We start from the raw sequence: 25141 nt of genomic DNA on the forward strand, positions 1-25141 counted from the left end.
TTCCATGCGAGGGACTCTGCTGGAATATCAAGACCGACACTGGCAATCAGTGCTTAATGTGTTCATACACATCAATGCACACGACTAGGTACTACACTCAAGTGTCTTATGGGGTTGACCTGTGCCGTAACGACTTGACATGAGATTGTAATGATTTGATTGGATAAATGATGTCCTCTCAGTTAGGTTGTGATGAAACTGCTATTTTCATTCACAACTAACATTCATGCATTCTACAACTTTTACTTCTTCAATTCTGTTAGAGAGTTTGTTATAATAGTTCAAGGCAAAAGTGTACTTTATTACATTATACGTGGTAGAGCGAGCTGAATTTCTTTTCTAAGATGCCAAGTTTAATACTTCCTAAATTCAATTATGATTAATCTTAAGCAGAAAACAAACTAAAGAACATTAACAATAATTGCTCAGGACTAACTGATGCACTGTTGCATTGACATGTGTGCCCCCTACGTTACGATGCATGTTATCAGAAAAACATAGGATAAACAGTTTGATGACTGTTTATGTTCGGGCTATATATCTTCTCTATCTTTATTTTGATATTAAATCTGTGATTAAAGAAAACCAAATGGGGCAGTATGGACGTCACATTTCTACTATTAACAAAAGTTTAGATCAGCTGACATCCAGATGGGGTGCAGTTGAGAATGTTGTGGTGACATCAAGCAAAATTCATCTGGTTAATATTGAATACATTCAAGATCTTTCAAAGGAATAGAAAATATTTGTATAAACTTAAGTCCATTAAAGCTGTCCTGGTGTCTCATGAATTTATGAAATTTCCAAGTGTGAAAATTGGTATAGTGCTTTGGAATGTCTGCTGAGCAACCTTTTCAGCCAATTGCACAGGAGTAAGAAACAAAATTTGTACATGCAATGACAATAACAAACGACATCCAAACACCAGTAGCAAAAACAATAATGGTGGAAAATATGGCACATCCTGGAACTTGGCAATTAACTGACTTGACTTAATGTTGACCTCTCTGTCATTTACAATAAATGAATTTGATGATGGCCCTCACAAAATTAATGTTTGACTGGATCCTTTCATGAGGCAAAATTGTCAGTGTCACCATCAGGGAGGTCACCAACAAAATGGTCAGTATTTACATCAGTTTATTTTCCTTTGTTATCTCACATAATAACATGTAAACATGTAAAGATATGTTAAGTCAAATACTGTTATTGATCGATACACACATCAAAGGACATTAGTTTAGTACATTGCAAAACAGTTGTTTCAAGATGATTTTTTACAAAACCAGCCCTCATGATTTATATGTTGTATTTATTATATATATAACAATATATATCACTGCTCCATTGTTTGTAACCAAGAACATTCTGTGGGACAAAAAGGAAATTACTTGTCTAGTTCTAAAAAGGTATTTGCTCTTAAACACATCATCCCATGTCCCTTCATAATATCAAGGATGTTGCAATTACATATTTTGTTCTATGTAAGTTATTAATGCTTTCACAACATAAGACAAAGGTAATGAAACACTTTGATTTGGTATTGCATGATATCAACATGGGACGCCAACAAATACGCCAAGAACAAAAATGAGGCCATTTTGGTATTGAGGTACAGGAATATATGTGGAGAATAATTTTGTATTTCGCCTTTTCGCTCAGATACTCACCTAATCCTTACAATTTGTTTCTAAATGCTGCATTCAGAGGCATTCCAGCAATATGCCAACAGTAAGTAAATAATCAGGTCAGGACCAGACAATCCAGTGATTGACATTATGAGCATTGCTCCATGCATCTGGGACATGATGATATTCATCACAAGTCAGCAAGTCTGACCATCAAACCCTGTTAGTCGCCCTTTGAGTTGGTAAAGACCAATCCTACATCCCCACTGAGTACAATTTACACTGATCAACCTGGTAAGACATTTGTCAGGGCATCCAACTCATCATCCAAGGCAATAACTACCACTCTATCAATTAAAATACCCTGAATTATTCAGGGTGCTCCAAGGTCTAAGATTTTGATAAATTGATGAAAAAATTATATAATGAACATCCAACCTTTGTATCTTTATATCTATACCAACAAAGGAAATAGCACTACCGTATATCACCATAGATAAGCTGACCTCATAGATAAGCTGACTCCTAACTTGACACTTAAAATCAGTCAAAATGGTATGTTTAATACATACCTCGAAAAAAGCCTTCTGATCTTTATAACTTCAGCCTGGTTTAATAAGACCATTTATTAATATGTCCTCAAACTAGGTCAAAACGCCTTGTAAGTCCATTGTTTCTTGTCCGTGTTCTAAATCTTCCATGCTGGGCAATTGAGTGAGTCTGTAAGTGTCTGCCGTTGTTGCCACTAACAGATGAGACAGATTATTGAATTTACAGTCATAAATCTTCAACACATGTTATTTATCCATAGTTTATGTTTTGCACTTTACAAATAACAACAACAACAATAATAATTGGGAGCACATAGCTCAAAATTCCACACACCGTATTCTTATAGCACTAACATTTTATAACTATCATTATCCTGACCAATGAATAGTCAGCCACTCTCAGCTTCCTGGAAACTGTTACATATTTCTTTCAAGAGACACATCTTGAAATGTTTACCTCTAAGTATAAAATGGTCATCAAAACATACATCCAGTCTGCAATAAGTTAGGTCATGTCTCATATACACCGAAAAAAAAATATTTCAACTTTTTTAAAACCATAATCAAAGTTATAATGATGTATCCCCACTTTCAAAAACATCGGATAGGTCAGGCTATCTGCAAATAACTCATCAGATTAACCATATCTGTGTATTTCAAAATGTTAGGCAATAATTCCATCATCCAGACAAAAACAAAACAAGCAATTATAGGACTACTCCACTTGCATATAAAGCCAGGCTGCCTAAAGTCAACAAAAACTTTATTCCCTCGCCTAAGAAGTGTACCCCTTATGTATATCAACATGACAACTGATTCTCCTAACTCAAAAAAAAAAAAAAATGCTTAAACGTTCAAGTTAATCATCACGTAATTATAAAAAGATATAGCACCCTGAACTTCAAACAAAAGGGCAATCATAATATTGCCATGAGATCAGCTAACCCAAACAAATTTGTTCCCCACCACAAAGTACGCATTTATCTAAACAAATTTACGTCAAGTTTTCAAATGGCACTTAGAAGTGATACACATAAAGGAAAGAGTGTTTATGTATGTCTATTTCTTATTATGATAAACATGATGTTTCTGAGGATATCCCTATTCCTTCATCAGGTGAAAGAATGAGTAAGGATAAACTCCAAAACATTGTGTTTGTGATACTTAAGAAGTTGACATTCATAAAACTTTCATACTTAAAATTTTGTCCATTCTTATTCAAGGAAGTCTTAACGAAAAATAAACAGAGTGACACTACAAAAAGAAGGGGGCTTATATCTGTGTCATGGAATGGGTTGGTGAAAGTTGCATGCACCTGCAGGATGTGACATTGTTTAGCTGGTAGGTCGTGGAGTCAGCCCAAAAGTCTCTGGTTGGAAGAAATGAGTCTCAATACAGTGTACCATATCGTTCAGCTCCTGTTCTGCTGCATCCCGGTCCATTCTGAAGGTCAAGGTCACATTTGACAATCATTGCGTTAATGAGGTTATCATGATAGAGAGCAACTGCTGAAGTCTGAACTAAATCCATGCATCTGTCATCTGACCTTGACTGTACAGCTTAAGCATGAATACATCAAAATCTGTTCAGATGCCAATAGTCAGTTCAAAGTCACTGAATTCAGACAACAAATGTCAGTAATAACTTGAAAATCAGAGTTAAACTAGTCCCAATTTAAACTGTTCCAACCTGAGTCTTCAACATGATGACAAACATTTATCATACCCCACTACCCTAAGCTAAATGACCTACCCTGTAGTAGGGTCCGGTTTGTGCTCAGTGTAGTACTTGATTTTGGGTTCGGTGCCACTTGTCCGTAGAGTGGCCACACAACCATTTTCAAATGTGAAGGTGATCATCTCAGACGACTTGCTTGTTGGTAGAATCTGGAAGTCACTGAGATTTATCATGCAAAGCTGACAAATACACATTGCCATTTAGAAAGTGATCAAATATAACATGTGGTATATTTGGGATTATTCTCAGGAAAGTAGATTCCAGTAGCTTGGAACTCAACCCTCCACCTCAATTCACATCCCGATATGTTATATTTCGGATTACACTTTTCAGTAAAATAGATAGTCCAGTACTGTGAAATTCAATCAGTAAAAAGTACTGGAATATGTCATCGAGAGAATGAAATCCAAAATATATCTCAAAGCTATCATATTCTTTTAGCCATGTAAAATTATCAATATCACTATGGGGACACCTGAAACAGGGAATGCAAGGTCTCCAATATGACAAGGGGATGCTGAACCTACAGAGTACTTCCACTGCCCCTTAATGTGAGAAAAAACAGATGACTGAAATCAAACCGATTGGGATCCAAACAAACATTGGTACTTTAGACACCCTGACCACCTGCTTCCTGTTGTTTCCTCACTCCTCCTTGTGTCAGAAAACTCTGAGTTTGGGCACGTATCCTGTATTTGCTCTCATTGTCTACCTAGGTTTCTTTGACGTAAAGCTGACCCACAATGATATGACTGAAATACTCTCCGAAGAGTTAAACCAAACTCACTCTGCAAGGAAGGAAGGCTTGAAGGATTGATGACTGGAGCAGACCCTACAAGAAATTGTGTTTGTTGTTTTATGCTACACTCAGCAATATTCCAGCTATATGGCAGCAGTCTGTACATAATCAGGGTCTGGACCAGAAAATCCAGTGATGAACAATCTACAGTACTGGGGATCAATGACTTGTGTCAACAAAGTCAGCAAGCCTGACCACCTGCTCCCATTAGTTGCCACTTTTGTTAAGCAGGGGGGTTGCTGAGGACCAATTCCACTCTTGTGACAAGCAGGGGTTGCTGAAGGTCAGTTCCACTCTTGTCACAAGCAGGGGTTGCTGAAGGTCAGTTCCACTCTTGTCACAAGCAGGGGTTGCTGAAGATCAGTTCCACTCTTGTGACAAGCAGGGGTTGCTGAAGCTCAGTTCCACTCTTGTGACAAGCAGGGGTTGCTGAAGCTCAGTTCCACTCTTGTGACAAGCAGGGGTTGCTGAAGCTCAGTTCCACTCGTGTGACAAGCAGGGGTTGCTGAAGATCAGTTCCAACCCAGATCTTCATGGTTGCTTACAAGAGCAAGAACTTCCTGTTATATTTCTGAGGTATACTCACTGGAACATTGTCTGGTCGGCTGTTGTCGTATCCCTTGCCTGTTAGGTCTCGAACATATTTGATCTTATATGGGCCACAGCTTGATGGATACTGAAAATATACCAGTGTGAATTAAATAATATACATAAATTAAATAATATACATAATATTTCCAAATTTGGCTATTATGCTTGTGAGTTATTTTCACAATGCTGTGCTGTATGGTAAGTCATCAAGTGAAGCTACAAAGCAAAAGTAACATCTAAAACATTGTTCCAAATATCATCAACTAGAAATCATAAAGACTAATCATGGCAATGCTATTCAGCAATGCCCTGCTATGCAAAAGAAAGTGCAGTGTATTGGAAAACTTAAACGCTTATACTAGTACTGGTATTGACATATGTATCACGATACCAAAATCTTTAATTCTAACACTAACTATATGAAACACATTAAGATCCAAACAAAACCATTGTACATGTGAAGTACTTTGCCAAATTCTGACAATGGTTTTCAAAGTTCATTCAGAAATGAGATAATTAAGTTTATAAACAGACTTTGTGAATATTAATAAAATGTGAGCCCTATGTTTGACACAGTTCCTGATGCAAGAATATCTGAGAAACTTTCGAGAAACTTCATATAAACTTATGCATATATTTTGATTATCAAGCAAAAGTAAGTCTTTCTTGACAGATATTGCGATTCGGCAATATTCAAAGTAACGTTGCCCATTTGAAGTAATAATGTGATTCACATACTAATTTAGATTATGGGGCATAAGGGCTCACTGTCCCCCATGACATATTGTTTGATGTTTAACTACTCACTCAGCAATATTCCATCTACATAATCTATAATGGACTTTGGGTAACAAATCCAGTGGTCAACAGCATGAGCATCAATCAGTGCAAATGGGACATGAAGATATGTGTCAGCAAAGTCAACGAGCATGGCCACCCATTCCATTAGTCGGCTCTTATGACAAGGGTTGCTGAAGACCAGTTATAACCAAGATGTTCATGATCTCTCTCCATATGAAGAACATAACTACCTTTCCTGGACCATCAAAGTTACGGAGATTCTGGAACATTTTGGCGGTGATAGCTGGGTCATAGCACAGGAAGTAGGAGTTTCGAGACAGGTGATAACCATATCTGAAATTAGAATATGAACGGTTGGGTAGATCTGGAGTAATTAGACATATTTTCAGCACAGTTCAAGTTTCCAGAGAGACTGCCAACATAGTTTTGACAAGACACTCATTAAGCACTTCTGTTGTAGGCAGGTGAGTTATCTATATTTTGCATAAAATCAATTCTTAATATGATATCCAGGCTACATATATAACCTACTCGTTGAATATCTCTCCCAGTTTTTCAGCCAGAGTTGAGTTGTTGTTATAGAGGTATGTTGCCATCTCTGCAGACACTGCTGCAGCACTGACCCCATCCTTGTCCAGAACCTTCGTGCCACACATGAACCCTGCACAACAAATGCAACAAAATATACACACAAATACAATCAATATACAAAAACATACACACAAAACCAGTACAGCTCATACACAACCAGTACAACCCACACACAAATAAAAAACAGTACATTAGGAATAAGTACAACACACATAAAACCAGTGCAACAGATACAAAACCAATACAACACATGCAAAACCAGTACAACACATACAAAATAAGTATAACACATACAAAACCAATGCAAAAAAACCCACAAAACCAGTACAACTCATACAGAAGCAATACACCACACACAAAACCAGCACAATACATACTGAACCAATACAACACACACACAAAAGAGTTGAGCACACACCAAACCAGTGCAACACACACAAAATCAGTGCACCACACATAAAACCAATACGACAAACACTTTGAACCTGTACCACATGCAAAATTAAACTTGTCCAATACACACGTAAACCCAAAATAAGTGAGTTTAGTTTTATACCGTTTTCAGCAAAATTCCAGCAATATCACTACAGGGGAAGCCAGAAATCGTCCTCAAACATTGTAACCTATGGGAAATTGAACCTGGATCTTGGGTGTGATGAGTGAATGCCAGTGGGCTAAACCACCTCCCCAGAGAGGGTAGGGAGTTTGGAGAGGGACTGATCATGTTAACACTCACATGAATTACAATTTACAAGGAAAGCTTAATCTGATCAAACAACGTAACAAGTTGTCTGAAAAAAATGTCAAATGACAGGAATGGACGTTAAGTGTGACTTACCGATGGCCTCTTCGAATGCAAAGATAACATGTTTCCCATCATTCTGTCTTTCACAGGCCTTGTTGGCAATCCACTTGAATCCTGTCAAGGTTTCCTGCAGGCAAAGTTCCAACTGAGTCAACAGGTCATCAGTCATCTTGTTACATCAGTTAGGGAGTATAAATGTGCTGTATTAACACAGGAAATTAACCTACATGACAAAGAAAGTGAGCATACCTACAAAAGTGAAAAGGTTGGTTAACCTACACCAAAAAGTGATTTGATTAACCTGTGAGAGGGTCAGTTAACCTACAACAGTGAAGGTCAGTTTGCTTGCAACAGTGAGAGGCAGTGATTGAAATAATTTTTCAACTCAACCTGACAGCCGGGCTGGTGGCCCATAAATGTTGCCTACCTATCTTGAGAGTTGAATGCCCACCTTTCAGTAACCCTCTCTTTGATTGGTTCTTATTGAACCATGTGACTACAGACATCCAATCATAGCATAGCTTATTAAGCCAGCTAGTTTTAGTGTCCTATTGCTTTCTTCACTGGCTGAAGAGTTGTCCATGTATAATTATGGAATATTGTCGTAGCTTTCATTCATCTTTCTTAAATCAAAATATGACATGACAATTAAAATGGACTGGTCATCCTGATAGCGAACTGAAAGTAGGCCACCCTTAAAAATTTCAGCCAGACAATCAGGCTGGTGGAGAGAATTTCCAGGCAGCCCAACTCAAAATTTACCGGCCCCCGGGCAGACGGGCAGGCCGTTATTTCGATCACTGGTGAGAGGGTGAGTAAACCTACATCACAAAGTGCGTGGGCTAACCTACAACAGTGAAAGGGTCACTTACCCCATAACAGCTAGACACTCAGTTAACCTACAACTTCATCACAAAGAAAGTGAGTAAACCTGCACCACATAGTGAGTCGATTAACCTAGAGTGAAAAAGTCAGTTAACCTACACCATAAAAAGAGCGAGTTAACCTACATCAGTGAGAAATAACAAGCATCACAGTGTTAGTGAGTTAACCTACATCAGTGAGAGTTAATCTACATCAGTGTGTGAGAGTTAACCTACATCAAAGATACACCCCTCTTTTCTTGCGATGGTCTGCAGGATTTTGGAGGAAACTGTACTTGCCACCATACAAATATCACTATCTGAAATGATAAACCATAGTTAGAGCTGACAGTAAGATTGGTTTGGTTGTTGTTGAATGCCACACCCAGCAATATACAAGCTATAAGGTGATGGTCTGTTAATATTCATATCTGAGCCAGAAAGTCCACTCATCAAAACTGATCTACGCAATTGGGATATGATGACGTGTCAACCCAGTCAGCTGGTCTTACCACCAAATCCCGTTCATTGCCTCTTTTGACAGGCATGGGTTTTACTGAAGAACAGTTGTAGCCCAAATCTTCAAGGTTCGCAAGAACTGAGTAACTACGTCAGTAACAATCAACCCAGGGACTCATTGTTATGTGAATTCACAGCTCCAAGGAGTGAGCAGGATTGTTTATAACACAGAGAGTTGACATCAGAAATGCACTTCACACATTACCATACAAGGAATCAAACCCACGTCTTAAGCATGGTGAGAGAACACTTTAACCACTTGGCTACACCACCACAAAAGCCAGGACAAGAAAGTCACAAGCCTCCTGTGATCATCGTGATTATATCATTGCTAAACATGACCAAATCCATCAGTACACACCTCACTTTTGACGATTACTTACTTTGGACATCTGGATGACTTTTTCTGAAGGCAAAGAGACTCCACCACCCCAACAGGGCCCCAATCTCATTCCCTGTGAAGATCCTCCACTCACCACTGAAACACATCTCTCCTACTTACAATAAATCTGTACACAAAGTAATCCAACTCTGAAAATACACTGATTCTTACAAAATCTTCAGCTAACTATATTACCATTTTCATTTATTATCATTAATACAAAGTACATGTTTACTCCACCTAATCATATAGACAAATAACAAGTCAACTGTATTCCACACATAAAGATAAGAACATATATATATCCCTGAACTCCACATTAACAGGTTTCCCAATTTTGCTAGCCAATCACGCTAGCTATGCCTGAAAATTAACAGCCCACAAAATATTCACTAGCCCCCAAATCAGAATGTAGAAACAAAGCAATATATTACAAAAAAGTAAAATACCATCATTTATAAGGCCATAATCTTCCATGGCTCAAATGTGTATTACAAGTTAACAAGTCATACATGATAACATGTCAAAGAGAGTCATATATTTAAATAATGACGCCATGAAAATTCAATAGTCAGTCCGGGCCTGTGCCTGTGGTGAGATACTGGTCCAACCAGAAATTTACTAGGAATGAGCAAGTGGACCAGCACTTATTTCACACACAGCTCTAAAGTTATGAAACACAATGCACATTTTTATCCCGGACAACCTATGCTGCCTGTGAGGCACAGACTTTTTATCACCAGGTACCCATCTTCTGCATGGTAAACAGAAATAGTTTTTGATGAACTCACTCTCCAAAGGTGAGACCACAAGTCTCAGTATATATCATGAGGAGAAAAGCCTCAGTAAATAAGTGAAACTTTGTGGCTAACCAGTTCTTCTTTTTTGTGTAGAACAACTGTGCAAGAATCATCTACATAAACACATCATGATGTGCAGTAATCAAAATGTTATCCTAAGTTGCAGGCCTTGTTATTCATTATCAACTTCTAGAATGGTGATCAAACAGTAACTGAAAATGGCTCAAACTGCCCCAGTCAGCAGTATTCCAGTTATACCACAGTTCAATATCTATGTTATTCACCACCTACCTAGGCTGTTTCTCAGCTATTGCCAGTCGGTCTGCATCAGGGTCATTGGCAAGGATAACGACACTTCCATTGGCATCTGCTGTCTGCATTGATAATGTCTGAAACATCAACAGACATCAGTGAAGCATACCATGAAGCTTTAGTGATTCAGATTTTTCAAGCTTAGCTCAGTGGCTGAGTGGATTAGATCACTGACTTTCTGAGCTGGCAATTAAGATTTGGATTTGATTCACGGATGGGATTCCACCAAACACGTACTTCAATCTGTACTTTTTAGAGAATGTGTAATCCCAAATGTAACTTTTTTTTACATTAGACCACTTTCAATATGGCATTGTGTATTCATAGTTCAGAAGAGTAGTGGAACCCTTACTGAACTCATCTTTGTGTTGTACTTGTACCAGCTGTTAAAACTTGATATTCAAAGTCGAGACATATTGATGCTGCAGGAGCATATACAGAGGGTTCTGTGATTAAAGATCCGTGTACTAACCAAGGCTCCCTTGCCCTCCTCTGGGTTGGGGTATTTCACTGTGGGAAACTCTGGATCTGGCTCCACCTATAGGAAATACAACCTCACTGGTGAAAATATGTCAGACCCAACATTGACAATCACGACATGATATCATCATATCCATTATAAAATTAACTTCATACTGATTACAATACATCAACAAGATCATCACGCAGCCACAAATATGTCAATTTGTAGCATACAAAATCTGACGAGCAATGAGGAAGAAACCAAGTCATTTATATCCTGAATTCAATTAAAACAAATACCTGTTCTTTAACTGGTACAGGAGGAGGAAAGCCGAACTTCTTCAGAGACTCAGATGTGAACTTGTATCCAACACCATGCATGGCAGTATAGGTGAAGGTCACTTTGGAGGACTGATTCTGTTCTCTAAACAGAAGGTATTCAATATAAAGGTCTAATGTTCTGGGTGTACTCAGCGATCTTAATGCTAAGGCGACCTTTGTCTTGGTCAACATTATTGCACTATCGCTATCTTCACGCATGTGCACTGTACCCTTGACGATCTGGTTTAGGATTGTTTTTCTGGAAAATACTTGTCATAAGAGGAGACTAATGTGATCGCTGTCTTAGTTACATAGGATTACCTGAAATGACACAGATGATGCAGATCTTTGTTGTACAGATCATATATCTCATCATAGGGATCCTTCAATAGCTTGCTGTTAGCAACACAAGATGTATCCCAGGATGTTGAGAAAGGCTCAAGATGTTCAGTGATGGATGTGGCAATACCTTTGTCGATCGGAGAAATGATCTACAAGAAAAGTTCAAGACTGAGTGAGTTGGACTTATGACGCTTTGGACAGTATTTCAGATCTTAGGGTCATGGCATGTCAGTTCATGAAGAAAAGTACAAGTGAAGTCTGAAGAAGTCTACCAGTCTGATGAAACCCATAAGTGTGAGTACCTGCATGACAACAATGGCTAGGTGCCGACTATCTTGGAACAGTTTAATTGGAAATGAAGTGAATGCACAATCACAAACAAGTCCAGTGAACACTAATTGTGATAGCTTCAATGTCTAGGCCACAAGAGCACATTAACATTCAAGAATATCATGAAGAAAACAATTAAACAGACTGCTTCACCTTGAGTTCAAAACATTGTCTAGTGTCCTTGCTGTGCTAGGTACAGTCAAACAGTGTTATACCCTTTACACTACCAAAGACAGGACAAGACACTATTTAGGCCAGACCAATTTTATTTCTTGTCTTATGAATCCACCTGTCATATTTTTTTTAAGAATAAGAAAAAAAATATATAAAATTAAATCTAAAATATTTTAAAAATAAACATGTATGTATATATACACAACATTTCTTAGAACACAACATTTCTTAGAAGATTGTATTTTGCCAAATATACACTTCATAAATTGCCAAAAGTAAAATACTTCGAGTATTTAGTGAGAATATTACACTGACTGGTGATTATATTTTTATTTTTTTCCCCTCCTGCCTTTAGGTTTTGTGAGGACAAAAATATTAAAAACCCAACAAATAAACTTGGTCTTGCCTTATTTGGTAATTTAGGTCTCCAGACAATATCACAATGATATTAGCAAATCTTAAAAGCTGTATATACATAAATAGTTAAAGGTAAACTCATAAGCCCAATCTGATACTTGTTAACCTCGTCCGATGTGCCTGTAATCCCAGTCTGTTACAGTGAACAGTGAGCAAAATAGCCACTGGCCAGCTTGCCTGTGGCTAGTAAAAATTCAGCCAGTCCAGTAAATCTCCACTAGTTGAACTGGCTAGTGAATGTCCATGGGGTCATTTTGTAAATATCTATTTGCTTTTGATGGCATTTCACCTTTTAGTAATCTTTGGCTTAGTTTCTCCATTAAAATGTGGGGCGAATGAATTATTTTGTGGGCTAGTAACTTTCAGGCATAGCAAACCCAATTGGCCAGCAAAATTTGGAAACTATTTTGCCCACTGTCCATAAACCCAAACTGTTACTTGAAAACCCTGTCTGTAACCTGTTAACCTAATATGATGAGCCTATAAACCCAGTCCGATAAACCTTGCTAATTACCTGCAAACTTCACCTGTTACCTGACCCATCCATGTATGGCCAGTCTGTTACCTGTAAACCTCACCTGTTATCTGACCACCCCATGTATAGCCAGTCTGTTACCTGCAACCCTCACCTGATACCTGACCACTCCGTGTATAGCCAGTTTGTTATGTGTTCACTGAGCGAGTTACCTGAGCTCCATTTTTCCAGTATACTTTGTAGCCGTTGTCTTCCTTCGGGTTGTGTGAGGCAGTGATCATGATCCCACAGGACGCTCCATAGTGCACCACAGCATACGGCTTGATGTATAGGAACACACAGTTAGAAGGGTTCTTGTGGATACTTACATCACATTACTGCCTCATATACACCATGGTGAGGAGAGGTGAGGTGAGATGCTGCTTAACATTCTACATGAAAATATTCGGCTCATATGACGACATATGTGTGTGTATGTATGGCTGCTTGTAATAGCCAAGAATTAAGCTGGTATTATAGTGCCAGCTCAGGAATGCAGGAATATGCCACTCAGACACATCGTACTGTCAACCAGTTCTCGTTGAACCCATTAATGCCGAGCGCCAGACAGGGACCAACAAGTGCCATATTTTAACATCTTTTGGTTTGACATGGCCAGGAATCGAACCCATGAACTTCTGCTCTCTGGGCGGACGCTCTAACCACTACACCATGCAGGCAGTTTTCTTACATGTACACATAAACAAGATGAAACTAAGACTTCAAACTATTTCTACTACATTTTTAGCACGAATGTTCAAATAAATTCTGTTTCATATGTTTTTAGCACCAAATGTCAGAACTACAGAACTACAGACATTTCTTTTCTTATGTAAATAATAAAGTCTGGAACAGACAATCCAGTCACCTCTTATGACAAGCATGGGTAGCTGAAGACCAGTTATAACCTGGATCTTCATGACTCCTGAGCTAACCATGCTTGTACAGAGAAGCAACAAAATATTCAGGGAGGTAAATGCTCAACTTTCTGAACACAGGAGACTCACCACATATGGAGTAGGGCAGATCTTAGAGTACTTGTAAACCGGCACACCTTCATTAATACATATAGTTGCTACCAGCTCACTCCACCTGGGATAACAGAAGAGTAAAGTGAGTTTTACATCCACTTACAATAGTTTTCTCAGTGATCACACGATGATTGTTCCTGGAATGAGTTGAGTTATATTTGCTATGCTGTTTTTACACTACTTGAGAAATATATGGAAAGGTGCTTTTAAGACCCACTGAAAAATAATCATAAAATAAGGAGTTTGCCCGCTCCAGGTTGAAATTGGTAGGTAGAGGCAAACCATTTCGACTAATTTGCCGTTTTCGAAGAATGGGTGACAGCACAGCAAATACAGTTCACAAAACTGTTGAGGGATCTGGTACTGCTGTAGAAAGTGTGTCCTGATTGCTCCAGGGTTTGTTTCTCTTTGTCGGAAAGGAAGAAATGGGGACACTTTTCTAGTAATATCTCCAAGTTCTTTGTCCAACTTGGTCTTGTTTTGCATTTGCAATTTATTGGGCTTGCGACATGTGGTACTTCCTTTTTGTCACTCAAAGCAATGGTAATGGACAAATGACCCGATTGTAAGAAGGAAGACAAGAAGTGTACTGAACCTCTTCATTGTATTTTTTCCTCTGATTGTATCAATTATTTTTTCAGTGTGTCTTAAACCCCCCCTTCCCTATACTACTGTTTGTATACCTTGGCAGGCAGAAATGATAAATCCTCTGTAAGATGTTATGTAAGGTGTACTATCCTTGATATGAACATGCAAACTATTGGGGACTGATGATTCAATGTTAGACTCTGTGAGTCTGGGTTTGATTCCCACCATGAGACATCATAAGATTCAAGCACTCCAAAAGTATGAGAATCCGTGCTTAATTGAGAAAAATAATTCCAAACATAACATATGTTACAATCGACCACTTCCTCGGGAATGGTGTGTTCACAACTTTTAGGCCATGGGAACAGTGACAATTTACATTTGTACAAGGGTACATGATCTGCACTACCATTGTCAGACTTCTACTTTTTGTTACAGGCATGATGGCTGAGTGGGAGATTAGGCGCCTGGGGTTCACGTTTTTTGAGTATGTGGGGAACTGAACCTGCATCTTTGCCAGACGAGTGAACGCTTTGACCATAAGGCTACCCCACTGTTCCTATTAACAATCTTCTACTATGCCAATCAAACCAAATGAATCATTGATATACTCAGGGATGTTGGTTGTTACTGACCTCTGGCTGTTGTACCTGGCATCATATCCCACTACCAGACCATTCTTCCTGGCATCTGGATCTGTCGCTACAAGGTACTTCACTAGACCCTGATGAAGATGATTCCAAAATTATGACATGATTCACTGTGAATAACAGTTTAAAATCCACTAGCCTGTCTTCACAGAAAAAACTAAAATTGTTTTCGACAAGCAGTAAATTACCTGAGGGTTGTTTTCACCAAACAACAGTGACAGTGACCATTTTGATATTTTCAAAAACACACACAGTGGAAACTGTCAAAACCAGCAGCAGTCCAATTCACCAAGCTGTCAATATCGGCATTAAATTCCAGTCCTGTCTGTGGCTATTACATTTACCATCATTTAAAAACTCAGCAATGTGGCAGCTGTCAATTACGGATCTCAGAAATGACATGTCTGAATGTGTGTTTATACAGTAAACAGCACTGTTCAATCCGTCATGTGGCGAGGAGTAGGACGGATGTGTATTGTCACTAGTTAATCCTTGAGTTGAAACTACATGGTTAACGACAAAGATAAGTTAATCTTAGTTCAGTATGGGTATACTTGTACTACCATTCTACAATCCAGCATGCTGTCTAAACCGGATTATTTCTTCAATCCTGATGAATGCCAGTTTAGACAGCTTCCACTGTATTTTATAAAACATTACGTAAAAATTACCTATCGAGAAACAAGTGGCTAGTGCACATAAAACAGACATAGGTCAACACAATGTAAACTACTACAGACATCAACAACTGATCTGCTTAAGAAGGAAGGGACTTTAAAATAATACTACTGTAGACTCAATTCAAGTTGTTTCTTAATGGAATATTTGAATGACAAGACCTACTTGTGTAGCTTGGATGATCGTGAGATCATTCATCATAGAGTAGCCAGCTCCCATCCGGGCACGAAGGCCTAAAATATGGAAGGAATATGGTCTTTGGTCACATGTAGTCTTTGTTGTTTACTACCAAATGCAACAGGTTCAAAAAGTTCTTACATCCCAGCTAACCAATGTCTACCACCAGTAATATACAGATGCCTTGTTGTTCCCATCTCCCCAGCATGTTTCATCATGCCTATCATCTTGACACACTAAAAACATACATAAAACATTTTCAGATAAGTTTCAAACTGAAAAAAACAATTAATTGATCAAAATTTAACACACATAAATTGTAGTTCAAATTCAGAATCATCACTGATTTCAGCTACCCCATTTTCATGCCTGCTCTGCTCATGTTCATGTCTGCTCTGCCTATGTTCACATCTGCCCTACCCATTATCACATCTGCTCTATCGATGTTCAAGTCTGTTCTGGCTATGTTCACATCTGCTCTACCCATTATCACATCTGCTCTACTGATCTTCAAGTCTGTTCTGCCTATGTTCACGTCTGCCCTACTCATTTTCACATCTGCTCTATCGATGTTCAAGTCTGTTCTGGCTATGTTCACGTCTGCCCTACACATTATCACATCTGCTCTATCGATGTTCAAGTCTGTTCTGCCTACATTCATGTTTGCTCTGCTTATGTTTATATTTGCTCTGCACATGTTTTCAAGTCCTCTGCACAAGATCATGTCTGCTCTGCCCATTTTGATCTGCCTTTTACATGACTACTGATCTTCTTCAGTTGATGGTATATGCCTCCTACATATGCTTTTTAACAGTTTCAAATTTACACGTCATATCTGCACTTTAACAATTTTACAAACCTGCTGTGCCAAACTCCATTCTCTGAAGCAGGCGTTTCTTTAACTCATCAACATTCTTCGCCACAGCCAGTTTTCGGATCTCTTCACGATTATCCTCATTCTACAAAAAAAATACTTAAGTACTAATAGAAGCACCTGTTCAGTTATTTTCTGTCATATTCAATAATCACATCAGGATGTTATTCAAACTTTAAGTTTTAGAAGAAAATGTTGGCAGTCAAACACAAAACCTTTTCAATTACAGCTTACCATGCTATTTTACATCAGAGTATCAGTGCTAAAGACAAGGTTCTGTTAAGCCTTGCCTGCAGCTGCCAAAACATTTAAGCTACCAGGAGCTCAACTGTGACAATTTTCAAAGATTATTTTCATAAATCAATGTTATGAGACATTAATGAGGGTCTGGATGCAACACAAGATTCAACAAGTATTGTCACTAAGGTGACATAATCCCCCGCTGCAAATTATCAAATCAAGCTTTATGCTGAAACCTTGAAAGTGTCACAATGACCTTGAAAATGACACGAAGGTCACCAAAATTTACTGAGCTCTACACCATCAGTATATGAAGCAAGGTGTCAAATATGAAGAAAATCCAGCAACCTGTTCTTGAGATATCTTGCTGACATGCTAAACATTTAGGTGAACATGTTGAAACCTTCAAAGTGTTCATGAAACCTTGAAAATGATGGGAAAGTTACCAAAATCAACTGGGCCCTATGCCATCCATAGGTAAAGCTTGGTGTCAAATATGAAAAAAAATCCAGCAACCGGTTCTTGTGATATCTCGCTGAGAAGGGTAAAATGTTAAAGTCCCTTTGTGACCTTGAAATGAAGGTCAAGGTCACCAAACATAACCAGCATACTGTGAAGAACCTAGGTACCAAATATGAAAAGAATGCAGGCAACAGTTCTTTACTTATTCCATGTTGTACAGATGGATGGATGGACGGACGGAGACTAATACTATATCCCCACTTTGTGCTAAACGTGTAGTGGAGGATAACAAATGTAAATGCATAGCTGAAGGCAGATACTAAGGTGTATCAGCAATGTCAGTGTTGCTGTCTGGATAGTTTCCATTGTATCGTAGTCCTTCAACTGTGATATAACTTGAATATGGACTACATCTGCATTGCAACAAACTAACCTACAAGCTCACTCATAGATCAAATAAAGTTACTAACATAACTTTAAGTGTCTTAGTAATATTTCAGGGCAGTGGGGTAGCAAAAATCCCATTTTAACTCCCCACATGGGTACAAGGTGTGTAGCCCATTTCTGGTGTCCCCTGCCATGGTACCGCCGGAATGTTGCTAAAAGTGACGTAAAAGTAAACTGACTCATTAGTTATTTTTCACATGTCAGCAGCAGTCACGTGAGATCAATTCAGTTTGGGAACTTCCATTTTCAGATTCTTGACAAGATTTAGTAATGACAGGGCGACCAATGAATAGGATAGTCTCACAGTCCCTGAACCACTCTACTTTCCTTTCAACGCATCCTTTCCTGCCATGATTAAGGCCTAAATGAAGCAAGTCTATATTTCTTCTGAATCTGAATCTAAAACTCACAGGGGCTCCAGGGATTGCGAAAGGCTTGGGCCATGGGCCATTTTGCACTTTAGAAATTAGAATTAAAAATAGCACATTAAAAATTTTGAAGTTTACATATGATACAAGGGTTGTCTCCCATTCTAAATTCAGCAAATGGGTAACAATCCTGAAAATAGCCCATTATCAAAGTTCTCTATCCCAACAACTGGGGCTACTTTTCAATTTAAAAGGAATTAAGCAGAAACTGGTGTTAATCAACTTGCAGACTAAAACTCCATTTTCCCTCTCTCTATCTTCTGTGTGAAATTTCACAGGCCTGCAGTTAGAGCTCCCAGAGTTCTCAGCCTTGGTTCTCATGCATCAGATGTTACAGGGCTGGACACAGAATTTTTATCTTACACATCCCTCAAAACCAGAATGAATTGTGGCATGCAGGCGGAAAACTGCAAACAGGGTTTAAAAAAAAAACATCAGTAATGGCCATATTGACTCAAATAGTCATCAATACATATCACACAAAAGACAAAAACTCTCAGGTGGATGGAACAATCATTTATTCACAAACAAGTTAATAGGTGTAATTTTTCATTCTGTCATGGGAATGTAACACAGGAAGTTCAAGTTAAGCTCTAAAAGTAAAAGAAAGACATGAACTAATACATTGTGTAACCTGACTCTTGATAACTCTCTTTGGTAACACAAGTAGTATATTCTCCATTATGTTAGTTCACATACAAATCTCTTCTTCTGACTGGCTATGCGCTCTTCTATTATTTTAATGTACCCCACTCAAAAGTGAGGTACACTGCAATGTACCCCACTGCTACTGGCAACTCATTCGGTAATTTGTGGTAGTACTTTTTTATCTAAAATAACACTGCAGCACATGAAATGTTGTTAAGCTAATGCAAATGTATGGAAGGGGGATAACTCTAAATCTGTTTTTCTTGTGTTGTCTGCAAAATCTAGCGATGGCTACGAAAAGATATGAAAAGATATGCCTCGCATTCCAATGAATAAAGGTAGTCCCAGTGAATATTAAAAAGGGGAATTATACCGTGGAAATGTTGCTAAAACAATACCTTCGGGGAAAAACAGCAAGATGCAAGATTCGATTCGTTTGCTTCACAAAGGTTGGCTGAAGAGTATGATCTGATACCCATGCTTAAAACAGTTCAAAATTAATATAGAGGTGTTCGGTGAGATAAATATGTGGTTCATTGTTCTCTTGGGGCCCATGGATTGATGTACCTTTGGGCTCAGGAAAGGAAAACAAACGAGGAGGCTACCTCAACCCATGCCCCCATGAGCAACTTCTATTATGACATCCTTAATTGGTTATCCTATGTAGAAGTTATCATTATAGGATATTTATATAGCTCACATATCCAGGCAGCTAGTGCTTGTTCAAGGCACTCACATATATTTCCCTCGATCATTGGATGTCTATCCCAACAGCCCATTGTATTATCAATCTCAAGTCCCTTGGGAGTATACAACTCTTGCTGCCTCTAGGCACACTGACTTATTTTTAGCTATCTCCATTTCATTAAGATAACTTCACTGGAGCTATTCACCATTATATCAGATTTTGTGAGAATGTGCTCGTCTTCATACTCTTACTACTTCTGTAGCTATAAAAGGCTAGCTGTTAGCGTAGGAGAAAAGAAGTCTAAGGGTTTTTTTGAGATTTAAAACCCGTAACCTGAGGGTTGAAGCCGAGGGATGATTGTGTGAAGCAAGTGGAATAAGAGGCAAAACCAATCACTCCCTGTACGCTAAGGCGGCCATGCAACTATTCCAGGCTAACGTGGAAGAGCAACTCACCTGCAGTGATGAACAGGTTTGTTAATAACATTTGTAACTACTATAGAGGACCATGTGATCCTTTTGCAACAATTTAATACCAAACAGTGGTCCTTGTAATCACACTGTCTTCTTGTAGCCAGATATGACTCAATTGCAATCAGGTTTTCTCTTTGGAAATATTGTCAGCTATGAATTATGGCCATGCATTAGCATGGTAAAATAATTTATTCCTAACAACATGTGGAGGATAAAAACATTTTATTGTCATTTTACATACTTAGAATATACAAAACCTCATAGAGAAACGTAAATCTTGTATGACTGTTCTTAAAGGTATATGCATTACTTACAGGACACCAAAGCAAGGCTGTAAGGACACATGAGTACCCATCTGACCAGCAACAAGAGGACATGCACAATATCCAACACCATGCTCACTGTCCTGGCTGAAGCTAAGGCAGAATCCGAAGTTGACCCTGAGCACAGAAATGCTCCCAGTCCCAGTGTTCATTATGTTCATTCCTGCCATACATGTTACCTACACCTTTAACTTTTACTATATAAATTCTGAAAGTCTGTTTTGTTTTCGTTTCAAGGAGAAAGTATACAACACAGATCACAAGGTGATATCACTGGGATTTGGGGAATTTATAGTTTATACTGTGAAAAAGAATGTTTCTTCATGACACTACATCAGTTCCCAACATCATCAGATGGGTATTTCCTTTTTCGTTGACCTCTAAATTTATCACTCAGAAAATTGTCACCATCTTTTTCATTGATTTCATTTCCAGTGACCATATCTCCATCACAGAAAACAAGATAACTTGTATCTTCTCCCTCTGCTGGCTCCTCCTTGATTGGCATTATCTCCCCTTCATGAACCTCACAGGTGGCGTCACTGTACTTCGTCTTACTTTCACTTGCTAATTTCCTACTCATAACCAGCTTAACTATTTCTGAAGGTTGACCCACAAATGGACAGTTCACCATGACTGAATGTCCAAACTCTGAAATATGACTTTCATGAAGCCTGTACAAGCCAAATCCATTTTTGCCTCTCTGAAGCTCTTTCTTGATAAACAAGTGAAGGAAATACAAAGCTTGGATTAAGATATCCATGGTTGCCTCATGACAGAGTTCAAGGTCATACAACACTTGTTCCAACGGAGAGCATTGGTTTTCCTCAAGGACATCCTTGTGAATGACCTTGTTTCTAATCTGAATCCAGTTGTTGCAATGGTTGATTATGTCATTCTTGAGTTGGCTATCAAAGAAATTCAGCCAGGATCTACTGCAGTTGTGCTTAAGACTCTGGAGAAGTGATTCAAATTCTGACTTGGAGGTAACTTTCATCAGATCCTCCAAATCAGCCAAGTAACGGTCAGTTCTTTTAGAATGCATGTTCTTAGTCAGCCAGCACTGAGCCTCCTGTCTGATGAAAGAAAGAGACAGAAGGGTGATGACATTTGGGAGGTATTTCTCAACTGCAGCCATAATGTTTGGATCGTTGTCAAGAATAATTGCAAGACATGGCTCACTAGCTTTGACCTTCAATGCTGGAAGATGTTCCATCATGAGATTGAAGAGATTTGTATGAGACAGAGAAGACTTATTCTGGTGGATCATGAACACAAGAGGGATAACAGGTGGACTGTTTGATTCCATGAGAATAAACTTTGGGTGGTGAAGCGATAAGACTGAAATGAAAAATCCGTCAAGACATGGTGATGTGCTATAGGACAAACACTGTATGGTGTCATCCTGTGTCAACAAGAGGTCATTGAGGTCGGAACACAGGTCACAGCTCCCAAATATCAGAATAACTTCTGGAGCTGAGCTGAATGACCAAAAATAATCGTTATTCCTCATTTCAAAACATATTTTCATAATCTCTGTGAATGTCTTCTGGCTAAATCTGAACCTGTTGCCGCCATCGTTTCCTATCCATGCGTCCATTTCAGCATCACTTGAGTCTTTGACACTGGAACAGTTGTTACTTGGAATGAGGCTTACTGGTACTGTTGATTTCTGAACTATTCCAGATGTGGATGGGAGAGACATCTCGACTATCTGAGATATAACATTTCCTTCATCTCTAGCTGTGAATGAAGAAAGATTCATCTGGTCACCAAGTAGAGAATTACCACTGTCCACAGATTCCAAATACTCCAACCTGGGTAAGGTAGATCGACTTGAGGGGCGACTTCTTTCAACAGAAGAAAACAAGGAAGAGGACGAGGCAGCACCAAAGTATTGAACGACCATGTATTTCAGTTCCTTGTTGAGCGGGATATAGACACAACGGCGGAAGTCAACACTATCTGCATCTGCACAGTCAATGGTAAAATACACTTTCTCAAACATGGGTGAAGGCTTGGGGTATTTCTTTTTGCCATTGTTTCTCCATCGATAGCCATCATAGACCCATGTTTCTGCAACATAAAGCACATTAGCATTATTTGTATTTTGGTGAACTGCATGACCTTTAAGTTTGAATTAAGCTTCCTGTGGGGCATTATAAGATTACAAATGTTTACTGGTGCAGTACCATTCCTAGACACATTGTCGTAAATAATGTTTTCTCAAAACATTGATACAAAGTATTGTCTCTCAATATCTCTGAATCACCATGTACATAATCAATACAGTGTTGCTACTGTCTGGGGCTATAATTTTGTGATAGCATAAAGAGGTTTTCACTCTACAAGAGTGTACCATTAAGCTAATGTCTTAGCTTTGAAGAAAATACTAAAATAGCATTACATGTATTTCATAAGTGTAGCCTAGTGGGTTAAATGGTCACTTGAAGACCCAAGTTTCATTCCCCACTATAACATGTGTGAAGCTCATATCTTGTGTCCCTCACTGTGATATTGATGGAATACTGCTTAAAGCGGTATATCAACAATATTCACTCACTCACTCACTCACTTACTCATTCCCCTATCTATCCAGCTCTACAGAGCTTCATTTCAGAGCTAATTCTCGCTCCTTAATCAAGTGAATGGAAGGCATTCAACATGAAGGAACAAGAATAAGCTTTGAAATGTTGTGTAAAGAATAAAAATGAAGTTGTTATTCATAAAACATGTCGTTGTCATGTATTCATCATTGTGTATGTCAATCACTAGATTGTTTTGTCAACACTCAATTACATACAGGTTGGTGCCATATAGTTGGAATATTTCTGAGTGTGGTGTTGAAATATGAACAAAATTTTGTATTTGATATCTTACTTTTATCCATGTATGTCTGTTCATGGTGGTAGACGTATACCTCTCCTGCTTTAGGGCGGTAAGGTGGTTTTGTGCTCACTCTCTGAAGATCAGGATTTGCTGAAAGAAAATTGATTTTTCTTTGTAACCTCTGAAAATTAGGACAGTGTTTCATTGCAAATATGATTATTACCATCAGTACCTTGAATCAAGCTTTATGGCTAACAGACAGATATTGCATCATATTTTAGACTCACATATTATCTGATACCAGCATGATCAGTATACAGTGAGATACAGATGCTTATATTTCATCCAGAATTTTACTTAAATTCTGTCATGCACCATGACTCTCTTTGCTGGGAAAATTCTACCAGAATCTACTTTTTAATATTTTTGAAATACAGAGTGCCAAACAAAAATATATTATATTTTTATATTTTTTCCTATAGTAATAGTATTTAAATCACAGCACAACAGAAGGAACCTTGAACATGTTCAACAGTCCTAGGACTACCTTTCTTTATATTATGTAATGCATTACTGAATAAGCAAGTCAAGTACAGAATACAAATTATACATTGACCAGTGCAATGTGAACATTTATCAACCATTTGGGTTCAAACATACATACCAACTATTTCCAGTAGATCTTCTGGTGATTTGAATGGTTGTTCTTTAAAGCTGTAGATAACAGTTCTCCTCTCTCCAAGGCTTTCGTTGTTTCCACTGGAATTGTCCATTGTTCCTATCTCTTATATCAGTATCTTTACATCAGTAGCATTATCTTTCAAATACTGATCTGCCAAAAACTCAATACAGATTTTCAATCTCTCAAAGCTCCCTCACAAGCATCACCATATTCTATGCACATTGGTCTAAGAAAAGCCTCATATTCATCTAAACAGATGATGGAAACAACATGTGTTTCTACATCCGATTAGTATGTCCAATGTTTTCTGACTGTGTCAGCAAATCCAAATATATACGCTCGAAACGTAACTGGTCCTGATAGAATAGCTGGTACAGAAATTCTTTGGGTTTCTGCTGAAAATGTCTGTTTCCGTCGCCGGTCTACTTCCGGCGGAGTCATTTCCAAGTCTATCCAGGTCATCAAAGGTCAAATCTGGATATTATTATGCGAAAGACAGAACTGCGTGGCAAGTACCACAACGACAGCGCGCGTATTTTGTTGTATGCAGACGACCCCGCTAACAAAGGAAAGTGAGGTTCAGTGTGCTCCGTAAATAATAAACACCATGTCAAAACATGATTAGGTATTCCACGGAGGATCACACGAGTATGTATCAGTCTTACCTTATCCCACCGCATCCATTCCTCCACCTTTGCGTCAATGTCTGCACTTCCAGTTTTCAAATCCTCCATTTTGAAGTGTTTCTACCTACTGCCACGCAGACAACAGCGTACAAGTGATTCAACCAAAGAGAAAACTTTCATCAGAAACAGAACAGGACTAGAGAGAACACACGAAGGTCGCCTACGAATGTCAAGGTCAAGGCCGATTCCACGCACTTCCAGCTTTACACTTTCTATCCATAAATCGGTCTTTTTGAAACTTGCACTGTTTGCTTAGTAATTATTTCTTTGTCATAATAGTTATTATATTAGAGAGACA

At 38.5% G+C, this 25141-nt stretch overlaps 2 protein-coding genes across 2 annotated transcripts; both read right to left on the reverse strand.

Moving 5' to 3' along the window:
- Positions 1 to 1123: 1123 nt before the first annotated feature.
- On the reverse strand, positions 1124 to 24981 carry LOC137274487 (phosphopentomutase-like). Its single transcript, XM_067807695.1, has 18 exons — positions 24823 to 24981; positions 16923 to 17022; positions 16052 to 16119; positions 15194 to 15282; positions 13947 to 14031; positions 13113 to 13220; positions 11484 to 11653; positions 11142 to 11265; positions 10852 to 10917; positions 10359 to 10456; positions 9269 to 9363; positions 8604 to 8686; positions 7537 to 7630; positions 6639 to 6768; positions 6338 to 6440; positions 5302 to 5391; positions 3932 to 4065; positions 1124 to 3622 (listed from the first exon to the last, which is right to left on the reverse strand). The coding sequence occupies exons 1-18, from the start codon at positions 24889 to 24891 to the stop codon at positions 3514 to 3516; spliced, it is 1815 nt and encodes a 604-aa protein (XP_067663796.1). The 5' UTR covers positions 24892 to 24981; the 3' UTR covers positions 1124 to 3513.
- On the reverse strand, positions 20529 to 24590 carry LOC137274486 (uncharacterized). Its single transcript, XM_067807694.1, has 3 exons — positions 24140 to 24590; positions 23527 to 23625; positions 20529 to 22722 (listed from the first exon to the last, which is right to left on the reverse strand). Exons 1-3 carry the CDS (start codon positions 24246 to 24248, stop codon positions 20981 to 20983), a joined length of 1950 nt encoding a protein of 649 aa, XP_067663795.1. The 5' UTR covers positions 24249 to 24590; the 3' UTR covers positions 20529 to 20980.
- Positions 24982 to 25141: the final 160 nt, after the last annotated feature.

This window comes from Haliotis asinina, chromosome 2 (genome assembly GCF_037392515.1).
Source record: "Haliotis asinina isolate JCU_RB_2024 chromosome 2, JCU_Hal_asi_v2, whole genome shotgun sequence".
In the NCBI taxonomy this organism is placed as follows: Eukaryota; Metazoa; Mollusca; class Gastropoda; order Lepetellida; family Haliotidae; genus Haliotis; species Haliotis asinina.

Excerpts from the sequence above, each read along its gene's own strand:
- LOC137274486 (XM_067807694.1), bottom strand. The coding sequence starts at position 24,248 with ATGGACAATTCCAGTGGAAACAACGAAAGCCTTGGAGAGAGGAGAACT. Across the intron at positions 23,626-24,139 it reads AGATCTACTGGAAATAGTTG|CAAATCCTGATCTTCAGAGA; the intron begins GTATGTATGTTT and ends ATTTTCTTTCAG. Across the intron at positions 22,723-23,526 it reads ACAGACATACATGGATAAAA|AAACATGGGTCTATGATGGC; the intron begins GTAAGATATCAA and ends TTTATGTTGCAG.
- LOC137274487 (XM_067807695.1), bottom strand. The coding sequence starts at position 24,891 with ATGGAGGATTTGAAAACTGGAAGTGCAGACATTGACGCAAAGGTGGAG. Across the intron at positions 15,283-16,051 it reads CGATCATCCAAGCTACACAA|GGTCTAGTGAAGTACCTTGT; the intron begins GTAGGTCTTGTC and ends CATCTTCATCAG. Across the intron at positions 6,441-6,638 it reads CTGGGAGAGATATTCAACGA|ATATGGTTATCACCTGTCTC; the intron begins GTAGGTTATATA and ends TTCTAATTTCAG.